The following is a 23354-nucleotide window of genomic DNA, read 5'->3' on the forward strand; positions in this document are numbered from 1 at the left end:
TAAGATGTGACTCTCCCCAGAGAAGCTGAAAATCATGGATATGGAATCTAACTGGCCTGCTAGTTTTTAATATTTTAAAAAGTTACCAATTGATAATGTAAACTTGAAACTGAACAATTTAATAAAGATAAAATTGTCATTATTTTTTATTTTTGCTGTAATGAAGACCTCGAAATCTAAATATATATACTCTGGAGCAGTGGTATTCACTTCCATTTCTCAAGGGCCACCAACAGGCCACGTTTTCAGGATACATCTAATTAATATGCATGAGATAGATTTGCATGCACAATGCCTCAATTATACGCATATGTATCTCATGCATATTCATTAGGTATATCCCGCAAACCTAGCCTGTTGGTGACCCTCGAGGACTAGAAGTGAATACCTCTGCCTTAGAGTACAGGGATATGTAAGAGAGACATGCAAGCACCTCAAGGATTAAAACAATGCATATAATGCAAGCATTTTTTCAATGGAAAAATTCCTAGAACAAGGGCTCATAAAACGAGGCTAAAGGTGGGCAGACTCAGGAGCAACGTAAGGAAATATTTCTTCCACAGAAAGAATAGTAGATAAATGGAACAACTTCCCAGTGTAGATGTAGAGGTAAAAGGAATACCGGAGTTCAAGAAAACTGGGGTGAATAAGTATTTGAGAGTGCATGCAAGTCAGGCAATTTGGAGATGGAAGTGTGGTCAGGTAGTTTTCGTTTCTTATCTTAAAGACTGCTATCCAGATGACAGCTTTGCTGATCAATTGTGTTTATCACAGGAAATACATTTCCTGAAGCTTTCTATTTGATTTCCCTATGTGTTATGACCACATTGTAAGTGATGGAAACGTGGAACCTTGGACAGAGGTGGAGTTGGTGCAACCTGCAGAGAGAAGCCCTGCAGTGCCGGGGCCGGCACATCTTAGATGGGGGCCTCTTTTGATGGTCAGAAGTTTCGATGCAGTTTCTGGGTAGTACAGGTGAATCTGGACGCAGGCTAGGGTCAGTGGTAAATGGCGGTCTAGGATGTCCAAGAGGCAGGCAGTGGTCAAGGATGTCCAGAAGTCAGGCCAAGGTCAATACCAGGAATCCATCCATAGGGAAAGGTGGGACGGAGAGGCAGTACAGATGGGCGAGGACCAACATTGGAGGCAAGGCACACTGAAGAACTAAGGAGACGACCACTGGGACTGATGGACAAGATAAGGACCACTAGAATATTGGAACTGAAGAACGAAGATACTGGAACTGGAGATGAAGACTCAGGGGCTGGAGAACACTGAGACAGGAACACTGAGGCAATGCATGCTCCTCAGGCAATATGGAGACCTGTTGTCAAGAAGAGGACTGAAGAGAGGCAATGGCCTTTTATAGGCCTGAGGCTGTGACCTCCTCGGTGGGCGCCATGAAGGATTTCCTGCCACGGGCCCTTTAAATCTAGATATGTCGGGTGCGTGCACACCTAGGGGAGGTCAATGCATCACATTGGGCCTCGTGAAGCACATCTACATGGCTGTTCCTTAGCCGCTTCCTACTGCATGTTACATCAGGGCTGTTGGGCTTGGAGAAGTGCGGTGGCCTGCCGTGAAGGTGCATGGCTGTTCCTTGGCAGTGTCGGGCCCGGAGGTAAGCGCGGCAGTTCGTGGAGGAGACCCACGGATCACCAAATGCAACAGTAAATTTCACAGAGGAGGGGCGGTCTCTTATGTGTATCTGTACAGTCCTTTGTACATCAAGTAACACTATATAAATGATAAGTAGTAGTCGTAGTAGTAGACTATGTGGATATCACAGCACTAGCATGCTTAGTGTGGTCTCCTTGCCTTTTTCTATAGAGAATTGATGTTATTCAAACAATGACCAATAAGAGACAATGTGCCTTATGTATAGAGAAATGAGGCAGTTAATGCATTTCTGGCTCAGAACACAGTGGTTCCAAAATTCTTTATTATATATCCGTTTTTGCCCAGTTATCCCGATTAGGCTTTCTGTACAGTCTCTGTTTCAGCTTTCAAAAGCAATAATTTTTATTCACCATCTTATCCAAGAAGCTATTAGACACAGCCTCCTTTCCAGCATCAAACTGGATGAATTGACCCTTTAGTGTCTTGTTTTTTTTTTTCAAATCACTACTGCACTTTTCATTAGAAACCTTAGGGCCTAATTTACTGAGGCTTTTCTCCCATTCTGTGTCAATGGGGAAAATGTTTAGTAAATAAAGCCCTTACAGGGTCATTCATCAAATTCGTTAGGGCCCTCATAATGCCATAATGCATGCATTATTTTTTGCATTGCAAGATGGGTATGCACATTTTGAAAATGTAGTCAAAGGGGAAGAAGTTTGGGCAGAGTTTATGAAAATGAGGGATGGTTAATGTTGTTTGCGATAGCATTTTTCCTTGCATTATGCTGTGCGATATGCCTGAACTGGGATTTGCAATAAACATTGCAAACGCTGTTTTGGGGAGGAGAGAGAGATTCCTTATCCCTTCTTGGACATACAAAGTTTCTCTCATGATGTCAGTCCCTTATCAAAAAAGTCGAAGCAAATGCACTGAACATGTACAAGGAGTGATGTTGGTGTAATATAAGGATAAGAAACCAGACAATCACTTTTCCCCACTTCAATTACAACTGGATCTCATTTATATCAAAAACTGTGACAAAGATGGTGACAGAGACTCCCTTTTATCACTTGATTACATGAGCTTGATCATTAGACTACGTCATCAACCACCACCTGACTTCCCTACTAAATTGACTCTTACTTCCTCTGCGCTAGGTGCCTGCCTTATTTCAATGCATTTGCAAATCTTGTACTGATCACTATGCTGGCTCTTTAACCCATCTGGTAGATTCATGATTATTACCCTGTCTTCTGCTACTCCCTAGATGACCAATGCAATCCTCTTTGTATCTCTAATCATATATCTTCTATATGCCCCCTTCATATTTGCTCCCATATTGACTGTAAAATGTGACACAGCTGTAACTGGAATTTAATTCTAAATTTAATTGTAATCTGCCTTGAAAACTTTGGAAAAGGAGGAGGAATAGCAAATGTTTAAAAATAAAATAAATAACATTTGTTCTGAGATACTAGACTAGAGGAAGGCCATAGAAAGTCCAGAATGCAAGCTAGACTTATCGCCATCCCCTAAGGTGGCCTTGCAGCCATGATAAATTTAACATGCTTTAATATGGGGGGGGGGGTATGAAATAAGCAGCATATTATCCCCCTCATTTAAATAATAGTAGGTGTGATCATGCTCATTTTTAGTGCAGTCCCTATGGATTTAGCAAGGGTTTTGTCCTGCACTAAATCAATACAACATACTCAGTCATTAGTGGAATGTTTTATCACTTAAACCTTTAATTTTCTTGCTTACGCGAAAGATCTAATTAATCGGGGCTGGAGAGTGCATTTCTCAGCTTATTCAGACAGTACCGGGATTGATATTCTATGCCTATTTACACTAATTAAGAATAGGCAGATTATTAGTAACAACATACATAAACCAAGCTCTTCTTTAAATATTTACAGATCATATTTGATCCACAATTTAATCTTCACCTTTAACGACATACTTATTCTTGTCAGTAATGTGTTTGCTGCCCAAACTCAAAGCCTCTTATTTGTTCTTTGTTGGTCTTGACTAGATTGTAACCTCCAAGGAACAGGGGATATCTATTATTTGTTTCTGTAAAGCGCTGTGTATGTCTGGCATCCACTATCCAAATGATTAATAATAAACAACAACAATAATAATCATAAGTTTAGTGAATCAGTTCCAAAGTAGTATGGAACCTAATCTAATAGTAGAAGAAGAAGCAGTTAGGGAGTCATATTGGTGACATTAATACACCTTTTCAGCAAAGAGAAAACAGTATTTGGTGTACTCATTTTCAGTGTTACTGATGGGATACTGAGACATTTCTACTGTTGATTTGTAATTGAAAAGCAAGTCTGAGAAACTAAGAAAAGGACCAGCGAAGAGCCATGCACATGAACTGAATGTTCAGAGAATCACATGGCAACTAATTAAACAGTTTTAGACACAGTCTGGGATGGTGAGAAGGCTGGAGTAGAAGTGATGGTACCAAGGTAAAAAAAAAAAAAACCAACAACCCATGGAAGCCGAGACAAATGCAGAAGGAGTAAAGTAAGCCTATCCCTCCATTAAGGAGAGAGGAATGTGAATGGATGATGGGGGAAAACAAAGTTATTTTCATCTGCACAGGCTTTTATTTTCTTGTAGTTTGACCAGAATCAAGTATTACAGATCCACTAATATGATTTTGTTAGTTGCCCTAGCTCCTTACCTTAAATTTGTCAACTTCAGCCTTTGAGCAAGTTGCATGGTAGGACAGCACCTGTACCAGAACAAACAAAATTCAAGTCAGGTCTGCAGCTATTAGATATTCACTTCCAAAAAATGCTCGAACTTTGTACCATCAGAGATAATACTTAGTTACTGTAAAGAAATAATTAAAAGTGAGTTAAAAAGAGCCCTTACTGTAGTACCTCAATATTACACATAAATGTATTGATCTAACTGATGGCTCATACATCATTTGTCCAACAGTGAATCACAAAGTAAAACCATTACAATGAACCTTTTACAAACAGTTGTCACCGAAAGACAGAGAATAAGATAGGAAGGCGACACTGCCATGCCTTGTACTGCTGGTTGAAAGGACATGGAAGTGAAAAGACGTGCCAATAAAGTTGTAAAGACATATGCTGTGTCTCTAGAATTATTTCATGGTCAGATAAGAGAAGGGCGTTTTAAAAAATCTTCAGGAAACGTTGCACCTCTATTGTATATTAGTAGACATGCTATCCTTAAAATGGGTGGTTCACTGTAATTTGTTTTACTCTATGAAAAACTAGCACTTCAGAAATAATTCTATTGTAAAAGCTGATTGAAAAATTGAATGAATGAAGAAAATGTCATTTGTGTGTGTGTATATATATATATATACACACACACACACAGATATATATATAGATATATATATATATATATATATATATATATACATATATATCTATATATATATTTTTTAATATATCTGGAGAGAGAGAGAGATATCTTAAAAGTGAACCAAGTTAGTAATTATATAGTAGTATAATGAAGATTATGCAGGAGTGCCTGGCTTAAACCTACTTCGTGTAAGAGGTGTATGTACTAAGCTGTGCTAAAACTCATATGATCATGTGAGTTACCTGCTGGTTTTAATGTGGGCTTTAAGGCATATGCTTTGCTTTGGTGTGTGGATCAAAATCAGTGGAACCACTTTCATTTGGAACCACAGAAAGCAAGAGAAAAAGCAGCTCTCTCCTGCTGGCGAAGATTCAGAAGACTTTTGAAGGCATGAGCTGGGTCTAGAAAGGGATCCGGAGAACCATGATACTGCGAAGGGGCAAGTAGGGGGAGGCTTGAGACCCTTTGATGACAGGGAGTAGTCCAGACAACCCTGCAATGTCACAGTACGGGGGGGGGGGGGGGGGGGAGGATGTTAGGGTCTGGGAGACTCTTGTTTATAGAGGAAGGGGAGAGAGAGTAGAGGCTCTGAAGCAGTCATGATTAGTTTCTGGAGTAGGAAGACATGGAAGGGAAGGGGGGTGGGTACAAATTGCTGTTTATAGGGGAGCAATGGAGCCCCCAAGTTAACAAGGCCTGCTAAGGTTGCTAAAGTTAACTGCATCTCCTGAAGTGTAGTTAACTTTACAGTATTAGATGAGCCATATTAAGCCTCATGCAGGTCAATTTTCAAAGGGTTTAGGAGCCTAAATTTGGGCAGGCGATAAGATCTAAGCAACCCAGGAAAGTGAACAGAAAGGCAGAAAATACTGCTTTTCTGTACACCCATTGACTTTAATATCATAGCGATATTAAGTCGGAGGCACCAAAAATTAAAAACAAAAAATAATAAAAATAAAAAAACATCTGCCCACCAGTCAGTGGGTTAAAAAAATCGGATGCTCAATTTTGCCGGCTTCTGTTTTCCTAACCTGTGGCTGTCAGCGGGTTCGACAACCGACGCTGGTAAAATTGAGTGTCGGTTGTCGGCCTGCTTACAGCCATCCCTAACACTAATAAGGAGGTGCTAGGGACATGCTATTGTCCCTAGCGCCTCCTTATTAGCACGACACCTAATTTAAATAGAGAACCACTCGCCCAAGAGAGGTGCCTGGGCGCTTCGGGCGAGCGGGCACTCAACACAGAGTGCCGGCTCTCCTGCACTTTTTACAGAATTGGCCTGCTAGTAAATGTTCAAAAGGGCTATTTTAGGATCCTAACTCTCAAAAGCAAACACCTAAACCCTTTGAAAACTGAACTCATAGGTACTAATACTAGATCCAGGCTTATTCCCTAATAAGGTCATAAACATTTTTTTATATTTGGTCATTTCCATGCATGTTAGCATTACCATATTGGAACTGGTGCTAATGTACATACCAATAGCATGTGTAGTACATGGATGTTCGCTAACACCTGCATTAGCACACTTTGACACACAATTAATGTGGAAGTTAATACTAATGCTCTTTAATACACAGGCCTCCAATAGTTTTAAAAAGAAATAATATAACTTGGTCCTCAAAATACCAACTTGCTTATTTGTTAGTTGAACTTGTCTTGATCAGATTTCTAAAACTCATTTCTGTTTTCTTCAAAAATATTTTATTGCTTATTTTTTGTCATTGATTTCACCATTTATTATGGGCATGACCTACATCAGTATTTCCCGGCCCTCTCCTGGAAGTACTAACCAGCTGGGTTTTCCGGATAGCCATGATGTATATGCATGAGATAGTTTTGCAATAATAGAAACATAAAAATGACAGCAGAAAAGGTTCAAATGGTCCATCCAGCCTGCCCAGCAAGCTTATGGTAGCATCAGCCGCGCCATACAGGTCTCCCCCATAATGGTAGCATCAGGGGCATTTGCAAGTCTCTTTCATGCATATGCATTATGGATATCCTGAAAACACACTGGCTAGGAGTGTCTGCAGGAGAGGGTTGGGAAGCGCTACCCTGTATTTTAAGAAAATCTCATCTCTGTGATTATGTCAGCTATTTATGGTCAATGCAAACTGCTTACACAGTGGGGACAATCTGTACAGCAGCTGCCCAATTGACTGAGATATATAGCAGGAGAAGCTATGTAATAAAGGTTTTCCAAATTCAGGCACATAAAGAAACGCAGGAGCAATACACTTATGTAAAAGGTTTGCTTAATCCAATAGGTAACTGCATTATTAAAAAATGGTTTTGAAAGTACTGCTGTTTTAAATGAACCAACTAGCCATGGAATATCTTTCCCAATGTCTACTCTCCTATACCACCACAAGGGAACTCCGATCCTCCCAAAAGGCCCTTCTGTCCTCCCCTCCACTGGCTTCAGCTAGACTTACATTCATGCGCATTCAGCTGCTCTGCACCTAAAAAAAATGGAACACGTTACATCTAACACTGGTATGGGTATCTTGCTACCTCACTTCCACAAAACGTATGTGCGTAAATCTATACCCATACATTTACACCTCCTTGGGAGAAAATGTATATGTGTGTGTTTATGTTGCCACTGGTTCTGCACACAGCCAGGAGTTTTCAATGCAGAATTATGCGCATAAGTCTGCTTTGAAAGTTCATACTAAAGTCTGTGTGTACTTTGTATACCAACTTTAACTCCTTAAAAATTACCCTTTATATTTTTTAGATTTTTAGAGTTTGCAAATATTTAGGCTACAATTAATATAGGTTTTTTTATTTTTATGTTGTGTAGTTTTATGTATTTTGCTTTTAAACTGTTATTTGTATAGACCTTTTTTTTTTTAATGTAAAGGCATGTTATAAATCACAACCAATCAATACATAAGTGAGGAGCACACATTGGGAAGAAATTACCAGTCCACTAAATGATGTGTCTGACACACTTTTCAAATGGAATTTACCAGAACAGCTGTAAATCCACTTCTGGAATTGTAAAAGTCATAGAAGAAGAACAGGCAATAAAGGCAACCTACTTGCTTTAAAGGTCATTATGCCTTTGTGAGGAAGCATTTCTCTTTATGGAGGCAATATCCAGATAAAGAAGACAGGCTAGAACATAAAAGAATTGCAATCTACTGCTGCTATGTCTATGTAGAGTACTAGAGATGGCAGAAAACACTTTTCAGTGACAGCTGCCTGCACTTATCAATTGTTAAGCAAAATAGAGGTGGAGAAGACGAGTGGTACACTCAGTGGGAAATGTCCAAACGGAAATGGTATAGTGCTAAGGACATCAGGATCCACAAGATAAAAAGAGGATTCGGTCAGTTAGATAAGATTGCCAAGCAATTCCATTTTTATTATAGCCATGTCAAGAACAGCTGATTTTGGGACCAAAATAAGCTCTTCTTGACGTTGGCTATAATAAGATTGCCAAGCAATTCCATGTTTATCTATGTGACTGAATCCTCTTTTTATCTTGTGGATCCTGATGTCCTTAGCACTATACCATTTCCATTTGGACTTAACAATTGTTTACACCCTTTGACGTTGATTGGTTGGAATTAAATATGTATATGGTGCCCACCTGGTTCAGCCACTGGGTGGCCCTAGGTCCTATTGAGAACCCTAACATCATGAGCCTTCTATTCCCCTCTCAACCTATAGGGTGAGGCGTCCAACCACAGCCTTATTTAGCCCAGCCAATTTAGAACTCAATGTCATCACTTTTAGAGAGCCTCCAAACAGTGAGAATGTTTTGGTTATACTCTGGTGAGGCCTTTCAGCCTCACTCTGCACTTTCAGTCTGAAGCGATACCTCATCATCGTGCACTCCTTGCCAAAGTGTTCTTCTCATATTACTTACAGAAAAATAGATTTTGAGCCAGATTGTCTTTTGGAGCACCACTCTACTCTCTAGGTGGGCAAGACCAGTGACAGATCTTTCTAAGAGAGAGAGAATAATGGCTGAAGATGTATCCAGCTTTACTTTTTAGAAGTATTTTTTAGCCAATTGCATTTGTGGGGAGTTTTATATCTGACTCTCTCCTTCCTATTGGGATGCAAAGCTGAAGAAGCCTGATCCCCTTTTGACTTTTCCTGCCAGAGAAGTCCCCAACAACAGAACTAAGGAGAATGTGCAAGACTGGGAGACCCCAGTTGGATCTCTGCTTATGGAAACAGGATGGGCTGGATGTCCAGGAAGGATATGGATTCAGGTAGGACTGTTTTGCTGTGTTTGAGGGAACCCCTTCAATACGATTCCCAGTTAGCCCTGGGTGATCTTTGCACACTTAAAATCACCATGGGAAGCTCTACTCAGATGCTTGAATCAAAGGACATCTACCTACAAGAAACTCACATCTAACATCAGTCAAATGTAACTTCAATCTTATGGACCAAATGGTCTTTTATTTAATTATTGTCAAATCAGTAAACTTTATTTTAAACACCCAGATCCTGGTCCTGTCTGGTTTTTCCCAGCATCTCACTCACCCCTTGGGATGCAGCTACCATGTACACAGACAGGAAGCAAAATACCATTGTCTGGGCCATAAGCGAGAGCTTTCCCCCATAAAAAGAATCCACCATGGGATAGAGATTCAAGCATGGGAATTAATTGCTAGCCAGAGCAGCCCTGAGGAAAACAAATACGTTTCTGTGCTCTTGGGACTTAAACCCCCCCAGTAAGAGTTATATTTATAATCCGCCTATAGTAATAGAATCATGCTAGGTGGAGAGCAAAATTGACATAAAACAATATAAACAACATATATCAATTTAAAACATCAGAAAAATACAAATAAAACCATCACTGATGTAGCTTACACTCTGCATAACAATGCACTATCAACATAAGAACATAAGAAATTGCCATACTGGGTCAGACCAAGGGTCCATCAAGCCCAGCATCCTGTTTCCAACAGTGGCCAATCCAGGCTACAAGGACCTGGCAAGTACCCAAAAACTAAGTATATCCCACGCTACTGATGCTAGTAAAAGCAGTGGCTATTTTCTAAGTCAACTTGATTAATAGCAGGTAATGGACTTCTCCTCCAAGAACTTATCCAAACCTTTTTTAAACCCAGCTACACTAACTGCACTAACCTTTTTTAAACCCAGCTACACTAACGCCACTAACCACATCCCCTGGCAACAAATTCCAGAGTTTAATTGTGCGTTGAGTGAAAAAGAATTTCCTCCAATTAGTTTTAAATGTGCTACATGATAACTTCATGGAGTGCCCCCTTGTCCTTCTATTATCCGAAAGAGTAAATAACCAACTTACATTTACCCGTTCTAGGCCTTTCATGATTTTAAAGACCTCTGTCATATCCCCCCTCAGCCGTCTCTTCTTCAAGCTGAACAGCCCTAACCTCTTTAGTCTTTTCTAATCGAGGAGCAGTTCTATCCTCATTATGATTTTGGTCGCCTTTCTCTGTACCAACTCCATCGCAACTATATCTTTCTTGAGATGCAGCGACCAGAGTTGTATAAAGTATTCATGACCTAAACTACCCAAAGCTTCTTTAAATTAACATGCCTTGAGCTGTTTTCTGAATACTTTTATATCTTGCACCAATCTAAGTTCTTCTGGCAAACTATTTCACAGCTTTGCTCCTATACTTGATAACAGCACGATTCCTCAGCTCCTGCAACTGCATAGTCTCTATAGCTGGGACCTCCAGTAAACACTGACCCAAGGAAAGTAAATTCCTAGATGGAATATAAAACTTAAATAACTTTTTTAGATATATGAGAGAATCAGACTGCAATGCCTTAAATACCAAAATTAGTACCTTAAATTTTATACGCTACAGCACTGGCAGCCAATGCAGCTTTTGCAACTGAGGAATAATATGCTGCATCGGGGCTAACTTTAACACCAAACGAGCTGCTGAATTTTGCAGCAGTTGAAGCCCACATAGCCAATTTTTTGGTAACCCAATATATAATGAATTACAGTAATCAAATTATGGTTTTAAAATCTGAAGGATCCAAAACTGCCTTCAATGGAAGAGCATTTTTAACTTAAAATAGCCCCTTGAAAGCACTGATTTTAATTGAGGAATATACTTCAGGAAACTGTCAAAGTAAAAACTCATTTTATATGCTCCACAAATGCAGTATCTCTTCCATTTACAGTTATGGTATTTAGGCAAAGAGGTCTCAGCTTTCTGGAGATCCATTCTGTTCACTGACCTCCATCCAACTACCAACAGCAGATGAACAAGAGGATATTTAATTAATTACTGCGACACATCCCCTTTGACCAAAAAGTACAATTGAACATCATCCACATATTCTCCCTCTCATGAGCTGAAACACACACACTCTCTCTCTCTCATGCGCTCAATCACACACATACATGCTCTCTTTTAGTCTCTCGGGCTCACACACACATATGCTCTCTCACTCTCATGCTCAAGTCATATACACACGCATTTTCTCTCCCACTTACACACATGGCTTCTCACAGCAGCAGCCTCCAGTCCTTGTGGCCCCAAGAAACAGGAAGGGTTGTGCCAGTCATGAGGACTCGTGCTGCTTTGTCTCCTACTCCTGACCACTTGCTGCTCAATCAATCCCGGTGCAGACCCAGAGCCAATGCTGCACCTCTCTCTCCCCCACTTATGACAATGGTATGGCTTCTCCTTCCCACACAGGCCCACCCCTCACCACTCCTCTTCCAGGCCATTCAGGCTGGGAGACGGAAAGGCTATGCCGCTGGTGTTACGAGCGCGCGCGGAGCGCGGTCATCTCAAGCGGGTGGTGAGCCCTTGGGCCACGGCAAGACTTAGGGAGCCCCAAGCCACACCGTGGGAGGTGAGCCGAGCAGGCATGGTGAGCCAGGCGGGTACAGAGGCAGGGAGTAAGGAGTGGAGTCTGACCCTCAGCCAGACCTGCACGCCCATGGCAACCAACACGGGGATGTTGATTGATGAATGGTCCTCCGACTGTTCCCGGCCCTTTCGGACCTGCCGCTGGGTACGGCAATGGGTGGCAGGCCGGACAGAGGCGAGGGCAGACAGAGTCCTTACACAGAAGATGTCAGACGGGGGCTGAAGCAAGACATCCAAGACAGGCTGAAGCGAGACATTGAAGACATCAGGGCAAGGACTGAAGCAAGACATGGGCACTGTCTCTCAAGGCGCCCTACACAGCCAGCACGGCTGGACTGGTCACAGACCACCCTGTCCCACAAACGCGGGAGCGTGACACACGCAGGGAAGAGGAAGCGGTGGGTTGCTGCACTCCTGGCAGCCAAAGCAGGGAAGGATGCTGCACTCCAGGCAGCCTCAAGCAGGAAAGGTTGCTGCACTCCTGGCAGCCTCAAGCAGGTAGGAACGGCAGGAACTGGATCAGGCATGGGATCAGGAACAGACATCATGGCACATCCGGAACAGACATCAAGGCAGAGACACTGGACAGGGAGCCATTGAGGCACAGACGACCATGAAGGACCTGGATCAAGGCAGAGGTACAGACAACTGTAATGCTCAATCCAAAGGCAAGCAGGAACTGACAAGAAAGTCCTTTTATACAGCTGAAGTGGGTAACTCCCTGGGAGGAGTTTACCTGGACCGCCCCTCGCTGGTCCTATAACTAAGGTGGAGAGCTGCGAGCCAGCCCCTAGGGAAAAGGGCGTGGCCGGAAACCAGGAAGTCCAAACAGCCAAGCAAGCCACAGGCAGGCCTCAGGAACATCTAGGCCTCTCAGGCCCTGGAGCAAGTCCTGGATGGAACACAGGCGAGGCCCTGGCTTCGAAGCGGCCTCCAGTGGAAGGTGAGATACCACCTGTAGCGCAGCAACAGGGGGGATCGTAACAGCTGGCCCCCTACTCGTGTGGTTCTACTTTGGCGGCTGCTTAGCGCTGCCAACAGCTCTGCTGCCTGCGTTCTGCCTGGGCTTGAAAATGCTGACAGCCGGGATGGAGGAGGAGAACTCCATCCCACTGGGTGGAAGGAAGAGTAGTCGAAGAATGTGGTAATCTGCTGGTGGAGGATAGCGACACACCTGCTTGTTCTTTGCACCACAGTGATATGTTGCAACACACAGGTTGAGATTTGCTGCTTTAAGTGATCATCTACTATCTTAAGTAAATAAAGCTCCATTGACTGTTTTAAGAAATAAAATGGGCTAGCAGAGAAATACTGTAAATGACCTTAGAAATTAAGGGTTAACTAGAAACAATACAGTACTTAACCAACATACTACCATGCAACTGCACTCCTGTCCAGGGACATGGGAAGATGGCAGAAGGGGGCCTCTCATGTAAAAAGAACAATGGCATTCATTATTCCTGTTATAGCTGCAATTTCGTTTTGCGTGCCAGTTGCCTAACATACTAACTGAACTATTCACTACCGGGAGGAATTAAGTTAGAATGTATTTTGAGCAAAACTGAGGCATGCATAAATGATTAGGAAAATTATTCAACTTTACTATCTCTCCCTTGATCACTGACAGTGAGCACACACTGCATTTACTTGAAACAACTGCAAAGCAGCAAAATCATTCAATTTCATTCTGATTTTGATCTTTGGTCCTTACCATGCTGTTGCACCCAGGCCAGTATATCTGCTACACATGCTAGCATAGGATCATAAGTCAATGCAAGTGATACAGCATGTACTGAATACATGATAACGGCTACCCAATACTTACCCTAAATATGTTTGTTTATATTAGGAAACAAAAGTCAATTAGTGTAATGGACATCTCTAGATAAGTGCAATTACACTGGGTCCGACTACTGTAGGGACAGGACCCACAGTGTTTGTGCTGGTAAAGAACAAGCAGGTGTGTCCCTATCCTCCATCGGCAGAGTACCACATTCTTCGACTACTCTTCCTTCCACCCAGTGGGATGGAGTTCTCCTCCTCCATCCAGGCTGTCAGCATTTTCAAGCCCAGGTATCAAGAACGCTTATCAGAGAAGGTACTGAGTTGGCTCCTGTGCAAAACTGGCAAGAGAAGAGGCGCAGGCCACTAGCACTGCTACAACTTCATGAAGATAGGTGTGGGCATGAAACTAATCAATTATTATCTTTCAGTCACTGAAAGGCACCAGGTAGGCTCCTCCTGGTGTCCTTCTATGACTATGACAAGAATTGATTAGCCTTGCCCATTCATATCATCCTGAAAGTGTAGAAGGAGCCCTGTGTTCACACAGTTGCCTTTCTCTCCTGCAGAGCAGCACTAGATGGGATCTCGGACCGCAGCAGCCACAACAACCAGGAGAAAACACTTCAGAGTCTACTACTGCTTCTCTGCCTCCTGACATTGATTGGTTCATTCTGTTCCAAAGAACCAATCAGCCACTAGAGGCAGGAGAATGAGCAGCCATATTTAGAGGCACTCTCTCTCGCTCCTGCTTCTACGGGGCTGCTGCTAGCAGCAAGGTGAGAACAAGGGGTGAGGGTGGAAGGGGCAGAAAAGAATTGAGAGGAAGATGACAGAAAAAGATGAGGGCAAAGCAGTGGCAGCAACGATAAAAATGAGAACAAGAGGGAAAAGAAATGAGAGTAAGGGGTATATATTTGTATGTATATATAGATATAAATAGAGAAAGATTTACCTATTAGGGCAAGGGTGGCCAACACCAGCCCTCGAGAGCCACAAACAGGCCTGATTTTCAGGATATTCACAATGAATATGCATGAGATAGATTTGCAAACAACTGAGGCAGTGCTTGCAAATCTATCTCATGCATATTCATTAGGGATATCCTGAAACCTGGCCTGTTTGTAGTTCTGGAGGACCAGAGCTGGCCACCGCTGTATTATGATAATGAAATGCAGGGCTCCATCTTTTGTGTATGACCCCAGATCCTTCTCCAACTTAAAAAGGGATCTGATTAGTGTTCACGTAGTTAAAATGTTAAATGGAACAACTTCAAGGAAATCAAAGTAAGAGGATCTGCTCATACCTTTATCTTCAACTTTCCAGTCACAACTAGCTCTTTTCCATAATACAAAATGAATATTTATTCTTAGCAGGAGAAAGAAATTCTGAAAATGTTGTCTAATATTTAGTGGCAAAATGAGTTAATTAAAAAGCTTCTGCAGAGAGAGCTTGCAGTGTCTCACAATATGTTCCAGAGCAACTTTTAAATTAAATCATGTTCCCTTTCTAAACTTGGTTCTTTTAAAGAATAAATATATTTTAGAGTTTGAGTTCACTAAAAATGTCAGTATTTTTCCCAAAATGGAAACTGCTGTATAAAAACTCTGATCAGCATGTAAAACCACCTACTCCACACCAAAAAAAAAAAAAAATCCCTCAAAGTAATAATCTATTTGGTTGAGTCAGAAAACCTAATATCAATGCAAATCAAGCTAAAACTGGGCCATTTGCCTGAATCCTCCGCCCCCTCTCAATATTATGCATATGTATGAAATTGTATAATGAAGAATGCTAAATTTTCATATAAAGTTTGCTCAAGTGTTGTGTAAGCTAAGTCAATGCATGCAAAACTGTATCTTTGCCTTGAAAAACAAGGGTCAGGACTTTGGTAATGAAATAAAGTGTGCAAACATGTCATTAAAGCACAGTTCATGTATATGAATTTCTGATGTACACATGGTCAAATGAGGCACACCTTGCCATAAACACTAGAGTACATGCATACATATGAATGGGAATCTAAAAACCTTTACTACACTTCCCAGAAATACAATTAAGTTTTTGAGTTAATGTGATTGCACAGCATTTTGTAGGAACACATTTTTGCTGCGCTAATAGGTAATGAGATATTTTGCAAAGTTCTGTATCTCATGATCCTCATTAGCATATATTTCACTACTAACATTATTGCAAAATAGTTTATGTGCATTCACAGCACTGTTAATGCTCATAAACTAACATGCACTTGCTAATGACACTGTTAATGCATTAAGAAGCAGATTTTAAAAGTGTTGCTCATGCAAAAATGGCCACAAACACGCACAAATTTTAAGAATCCGGGAAGGGAGTTATACATACGTGCTCAGCATAAGGAGGCGAAAAAGGGGCAGGGCCAAGACTGACAGAGATACCACAAATTTTGCAAAGGCAGTGTGCATATGTTGCCTACGTAACTTTGCTACTGTTTCTCATGAGGTGTGAAGAGAGAGAGAGAGAGAGAGAGAGAGAGAGAGAAAGAGACTCTGTACAGGGTCAGTCTGATACTCTGTATATATAGGCACCACTCTAGAGGGGCACTTTGAATTGGGGTGGGTTTTCGGGAGATGGGTTGTGGTTATGGTGAGGAGGGATATTGTTACAGACACATTCAAAGGTATTCATAGTAAAATTGACTTAGGTAAAGAATTATAGCCCTTATAAGAGATGAAAAAGAGTAGATTTGTATAATGCAGCTAACACTGCACATACAAATTAACTCTTCTTGTTAGATTTTTCATTGCTTATAAAGACTATAATTCTTTACAGCAGTCAAATTGTACTATGAATACCTCTGAATATGTCTCTAACAACACCACTCTAACCCCAACCCACCTCCTGAAAACCCACCCTGATTCAAAGTACCCCTCTAGAGTGGTACCTATATACAGTGTATCAGACTGACCATATACAGAGTCAGTCTTCTCTCTCTCTCTCTCTCTATGCAAGATACATGTGTAAAGGCTGTAGAAGTACACGCAGCAACAGTATTTTAAATGCTATGTGTGTACTTTATAAAATGAGGTGTATTTTGGCTCGCACATTTATGGGCGCATGCACATTCCTTTTAAAATTTAGCAGTAAATGCATGCGATGGCATGAATGCATTGCAGAATATTAGCACCTTTGTCTTGTTCATGGTAAGAATGGATGGCACTGCTATCATATTCCTTAACTGATTAATATGATGCACTGTTTTCAATGGGTGGTGTTTGACTGCAACAGCCTCCTAGTGAAGAGAAGAGGCAAAAACCATATTGGAATTCAAGAAGGCTTGGGACAAACAAAGGATCCTGAGCCATCAGGATGCTGGGGTAACAGCATAAACAATGGAGTGGAGAAGAAGCCTAGTGGTTAAAGCACTTAGATCCAGGGAAGCTGGGGGTTCAAATTTTGCTGATGCTTCTTGTGGCCTTCGGTAAGTAACTTCACCCTCCATTGCCTAAGTACACACTTAGAGCCAGATTTACTAAGGCTTTTCTCTCATTCTGTGTCTATGGGAAAAATGTTTAGTAAAAGAAGCCCGTAGGAATAAACCCCCTAAGTTTTACTACTGTCCATACAGCAAAATGGATTTTGACTTCACAAAGGGTCACTGGCCTGCATTTCAGAGATACAGAGATGATGAATTTCTGACAGACTGCAGTACGTGACTGCTTATCTGCTTTGAAGGAGGCACTGTTTACCTAGGCCTCTTTGAAAGAAAGAAATCTAGTCTCCACAAACACAGAAGGGGGTTAAGAGCATGTCAGACCTGTGTGTGCGTGAGGGGAGACAGACCTGAAGCATTCGAGAAAGCTTAGAAGTACCTGGCAACACATCCTCCAATCCTGAGAGGAGCCCTTATCAGATTCAAGTCAACTCTCTGGTCAGCTATTTGCCATGCAGCAGAAAGATGGCCCTCCTTGGAGGGGGGGGGGGGGGGGGGCGGCAGCAAGCTGGGGGGTCAAGCAGGCTAAATGAAGAAGGAACCAATCAAAACTCGTCATGTTCCTGTTTTTCATATGCATGAAGCGACTGAATATGCATATCCTAACTCTTAAAATCAGCTAGGAAAAGCGGCTCAGGGCTCGGCAAAGAGGATTCCATCCACACCATGTCATCACTCCTCAACCCGCTCTGCAATTAAGCTGCTAGGCGAGATCCAGTGACATGGAGCATTGCTTGTAAGAGTATCTCAAGCCCTGCTAGCCAGAGCTGAACTTGCCTGGTTCTTCCCAAGGAATTAGGGGAGCCCTTTATCCATGTGAGGAGACCCACAGACTGCTTCACAGTGACAGGGACAGTGTTTGGGACCTCCAGCTGCTCTCACAGCTCAGAGACCAAGAATCTTCAAAGCGGTGAGACTGGGGTTTAGCAAGTTAGAACTGCTTATAAATTATAAGCAAGTTCCAGCTAAAAGGATATGTTATGCTTCTGCTAATTTATTCATACCTGTCAAGCTAATAACTATAACTGCATTCTTTGCTAAGGGTTTATTATAAATTTGTAAGCTTGCTAAGTTGTTAATATTTTATCTGGTAACCTAATGCCTGATAATAAAAACATCTCTGTTCTGAGTCAAATGGGTATGAATTCCTGGGCTGATCAGGTCGCATATAAAGGTAAAATAAGTGGTAATTTTTGTAGCTCTGTCAGTCCCCACGGGGCGGGGGAGAGGGGAAGAGATCAGTATCTAGACTGCAGTTTACGCTGATAAATCCTTAAAAGCCCTTAGATTATAAGCCCTCTGGGAACAAAAAATACCTACTGTATCTGAAGGCAACTTTCTTGAAGCCATGAATAAAAAGGCCCGAGCTAAAAATAAAAAAATAAATGCATACTCAAACTCAAACCAGGAGGATCACGAGAAATTTGAAGGAAAGCCAGAGATTCCAGAACAGGTACAATGATAAAATAAAATCCATTTCAGATGTTTCAGATTCTCCATTAAAAAAAGGTATGGCAAACAATTTGATGAAACTTTGAGGAACCTGATAAACAGTGTGAGAAAAAATATTTTTTAAAACTCAGCACATTTCTATTCCAGCTTTAGATATGCTGGGGTCCAGGACAAAACCTTGGGAGTGGGGCCCTGAATTAGGTCTCATCTCACCTCGTCCCATCCCACATTTATCTCCATCCCAGGTCCTCTCCTTCTTCCTCGTCCCTCTCCCCATGGCCTCTTTCTGGGTCCTATCCCTCATTTCCTCTCTCCAGGGCCATTTTCTCGGTCTTCTACCTCCTATCCCTCCTCCCCATAACCCTTTCATGGATCTTCTCCTTCCTACTGTCTTATGGCTGATCCTGGCCTGGCAAATGATTTCAAGCAGCAGCAATAACAAGGAAACATCAGCGCGGGGGCCTAAGAGCTGGCATGCACTCACAGGCCCTGCAGCGGCTCTTTGCAGGTTCTCTCTGGGAACCAAAAGTCCATGAAGCAGAAAGGGGAAGGTCCACTGCAGGGCCTACAAGCTTGCTCATAGGTTCCATGCCAGGTTTTTTTTTTTGTTATACCTGCTGTTGACTAATGACATCCATTGGACTGCTTTTTTAGCTCCAGTCCAATGGCAACACGTCTGTTGGGCCCCTGGTGGCCCTGGGCCCCTTCAAAGCTGACTCTGTTTAGAAATGTCTACAATATTGCAGCAAGTAAGAAAATAAGCAGACTGAAATCTATGTACCAACTTGCGTTAAAATCAGGTCAACTGCAGTAACCTGATGCTTTTAACCCATGTTTTAATGTAGTGTTAGTGGGGTTTACAGCACATTGTAGCCCCCTTAGTATACTGAGCTATTTTTAGTACTTGCTTTGAATGTGTAATGTGTGTGGAATTAGCAGCACCGGTTAGTATACAGCAGTGGCATAGACATGGGTGGGACATGGCCACCCAATTTGCACTCAGGCACTGAGAAGAGAAGGCCTATTGCAGAGCCATGCAGAGCTCATCCCGCACAGCCCCAGAAGAAGAGGTCCATCACAGCAAGGAGGCCCAGAAGAGAGGGAAAGCCCTGATAGATAGATGGGAACGAGAAGCCTGTGTATGTGTGTGTGTACACAAGAGAGAGCATAGGAACGAGTAGCCTGTGTGTGTCTGTGTACGTAAAAGAGAGAGCATGGGAACGAGAAGCCTGTGTGTGTGTGTGTGTGTGTGTGTGTGTACAAGAGAGAGCATGGGAATGAGAAGCCTGTGAGGGTGTGTGTGTGTGTGTGTGTGTGTGTGTGTGTGTACAAGAGAGAACATGGGAATGAGAATCGTGTGTGTGTGTATAAGAGAGAGCATGGGAACAGGAAGTCTGTGTGTGTGTGTGTGTGTACACGAGAGAGAGCATGGGAACGAGAAGCCAGTGTGTTTGTGTACAAGAGAGAGCATGGGAACGAGAATCATGTATGTGTGTACAAGAGAGAGCATGGGAACGAGAATCATGTGTGTGTGTATGAGAGAGACCATGGGAATGAGAAGCCTGTGTGTGTGTGCGTATACACAAGAGAGAGCATGGGAACAAGAAGCCTGTGTGTGTGTACAAGAGAGAGCATGGGAACGAGATGTGTGTGTGTGTATGTGTACATACAAGAGAGAGCATGGGAACGAGAAGCCTGTGTGTGTGTGTGTACAAGACAGAGCATGGGAACGAGAAGTGTGTGTGTGTACAAGAGAGAGCATGGGAACGAGAAGCCTATGTGTGTGTATACACAAGAGGGAGCATGAGAACGAGAAGCATGTGTGTGTGTGTGTGTGTGTGTGTATGTGTACAAGAGGGAGCATGGGAACGAGAAGCCTGTGTGTGTGTGTGTGTACAAGAGACAGCATGGGAACGAGAAGCCTGTGGGAGTGTGTGTGTGTACAAGAGGGAGCATGGGAACGAGAAGCCTGTGTGTGTGTACAAGAGAGAGCATGGGAACGAGAAGCCTGTGAGAGTGTGTGTGTGTGCGCGCGCGCTCGTACAAGAGAGAGCATGGGAACGAGAAGTGTGTGTGTGTGCATGAGAGAGAGCATGGGAATGAGAAGCCTGTGTGTGTGTGTGTGTGTTTCCTGGATTTTCCATTTCAGTCTTTGCATGTTTCTGTTCCTTATTCTGTATTAGGTAAGGTAATGTCTGTGTTGCATATGTGTGACAGATGTGAAATATTTTGGTTAACGTTAGATTCTGTAGGGATTTATAGCAGTTCCGCTTGTTTGGCCAGTAGGTGGGTGTATCAGTGTTCTAGGGCCTGGTGTAATATTTGCCTTCCTGCCTTTTCATACATAAGGTTGCTGCTTTTTGAGTCCAGAGAGTTACTGCTCTTATGGTATGGTATGACAAGGTTCTAGGTAGGTTGTTTTTTTTTATTATTATTATATTGTTGTAGGGGTTTGCATTACTTCACAAAATGCTTGACAGTGGAGGGACTTTTGTTTTGCTATTACTGAGGTGACATCAGAATTGAATATATATTTTTTTGCATGTTTGGTTATAATCCTAATTCTGCTCTGCACCCATTACAAATCTTAAATTCTTATGAATATTGCTGTTTTATTGTATTTATGATATATTCATATATATATATATATATATATATCAAAAGAGCCTTCTCCACAGCGGGCCCCAAAATCTGGAACATTCTCCCACCAGAACTCAGATCAGTGCAATGCTTATCTACTTTTAAAAAAAGACTCAAGACTTGGTTATTCAACCAAGCGTTCCCATAACAACAACCCGCGGAACATCCCTGCCAATGATCCTCTCGGTGGTAATCCACCTGAGAGCTATTTAGATCATCTATAGAACACACGTAAACTTTGGCAGTCGAGGATCATAACCTAGTCTTATAATTAGCACTGTTTATTCAACCTACATTAGGCACTGTATCTTTTACTTATGCCTACATTAGGCAATGTATCTTTTACTGGTTAACCCCATATATACCTATCCAAGTTATATTGACCTGTTCATTGTAAGACATTTACTTGTAAATGTGATTGTTCTGTTATAATGTAAACCGAGTTGATCAGTAATTCTGTTATTGGAAAGTCGGTATATAAAAATGCTAAATAAAATAAAATAAATATTCTATGTTTTTAGAAAGAGGATTTATAAAAGAATACAGTGATATTTGTTTTATTACGTGATTTGATCTGTTTCTGTTAAATATTCTTTGTTTTTTATATAATATTGTTGTATATTTATAAAATGCAATACATATAAAATAAATTAATACAGATCAATAAGCTATTTTTAAAGTGTCACACATGATACATGATGGCTGTTGCAGACTACTTAGAAATCCATTGTCAGGTGCACTCATGGACGGTAACTTTTGAACAGGCACACAAGCCCATGTGTGCACCCTCGTTGGCTCACAGCCAGGGACACAGCCATTTTAAAACATACATGCGTATATGTGAGCATGTTATTAAATAGCCTGACCACGTGCACATGCACGCAATTTTAAGTGGACGCGCACCTATGCAGGCAAATGCTGCTTCCACCTCGTAAGGGGGGGGGGGGGGGAATTTTAAAAGACATACGCACTGATGCCGTAACCAGTTTTACCAGTTTGTTCCCAGTTTGCCCAGGTAAGGAATAGGACTTCCAAACCCCCCTAGTTTAATAGCCTCCCTTCTTCCATTAGTCCTGACCCTTAAAACCCCACTGATCTATTTATCTTTATTTTATAACTTGAACATCATCCATAGCAGAAGTAAAGTTACCTGGCAGGGGACCCCGGGGAGCACAATTATTTATGTGCTACTTTCAATGTAAAATCCAGGAAAGCCCATGCCCTGCCCAGTCCATGCTCACACCCCACCCTTTTTTGGAACATTTCATTTGTACATGCAGCAGGAGATACATCCGTACTCGGGTGGCTTTTAAAATCTGCTTGGTGTGCACTGGCCTGACATATTTGCGTATCTCCCGGTTTTGGCACGCATCATGTTTTTAACATTCACCTTTAAGGCATTATTTATCAATAAGAGTTCAACTAGTATCGCTCCAACCTACCTATGGGGCGGATTTTCAGAGCCCTGCTCGCCTAAATCCGCCCAAATCCGGGCGGATTTAGGCGAGCAGGGCCCTGCGCGCCGGTGAGCCTATTTTACATAGGCCTACCGGCGCGCGCAGAGCCCCGGGACTTGCGTAAGTCCCGGGGTTTTCGGAGGGGGGCGTGTCGGGGGCGTGTCGGGGGCAGGCCCGGTCGTCGCGGCGTTTAGGGGGCGTGTCGGCAGCGTTTTAGGGGCGGGTACGGGGCGTGGCTACGGCCCGGGGCGGTCCGGGGGCGTGGCCGCACCCTTCGTACCCGCCCCCAGGTCGCGTCCCGGCGCGCAAGAGGCCCGCTGGCGCGAGGGGATTTACGCCTCCCTCTGGGAGGCGTAAATCCCCCGACAAAGGTAAGGGGGGTCTTAGACAGGGCCGGGTGGGTGGGTTAGGTAGGGGGAAGGGAGGGGAAGGGGAGGGGAGGGCAAAAGGAAGTTCCCTCCGAGGCCGCTCCGATTTCGGAGCGGCCTCGGAGGGAACGGGGGTAGGCTGCGCGGCTCGGCGCGCGCCGGCTATACAAAATCAATAGCCTTGCGCGCGCCGATCCAGGTTTTTAGCAGATACGCGCGGCTCCGCGCGTATCTACTAAAATCCAGCTTACTTTTGCTTGCGCCTGATGCGCCAGCAAAAGTAGGCCAATTTGCGCTATTTGAAAATCTACCCCTATATGTCTACTGCTCACCCATGTTAACA

General features: G+C 42.7%; 1 protein-coding gene across 1 annotated transcript in view; it reads right to left on the reverse strand.

Moving 5' to 3' along the window:
• The window catches only part of PDE11A (phosphodiesterase 11A), an 815296-nt gene that overhangs the window by 217310 nt on the left and 574632 nt on the right, over positions 1–23354 (reverse strand). The window contains exon 10 of the mRNA XM_029605882.1: positions 4319–4369. Within this exon, the coding sequence (XP_029461742.1) occupies positions 4319–4369 (51 nt within the window). The remainder of the gene's footprint in view (positions 1–4318; positions 4370–23354) is intronic.

The sequence above is a fragment of the Rhinatrema bivittatum genome, chromosome 6 (genome assembly GCF_901001135.1).
Source record: "Rhinatrema bivittatum chromosome 6, aRhiBiv1.1, whole genome shotgun sequence".
Lineage (NCBI taxonomy): Eukaryota > Metazoa > Chordata > Amphibia > Gymnophiona > Rhinatrematidae > Rhinatrema > Rhinatrema bivittatum.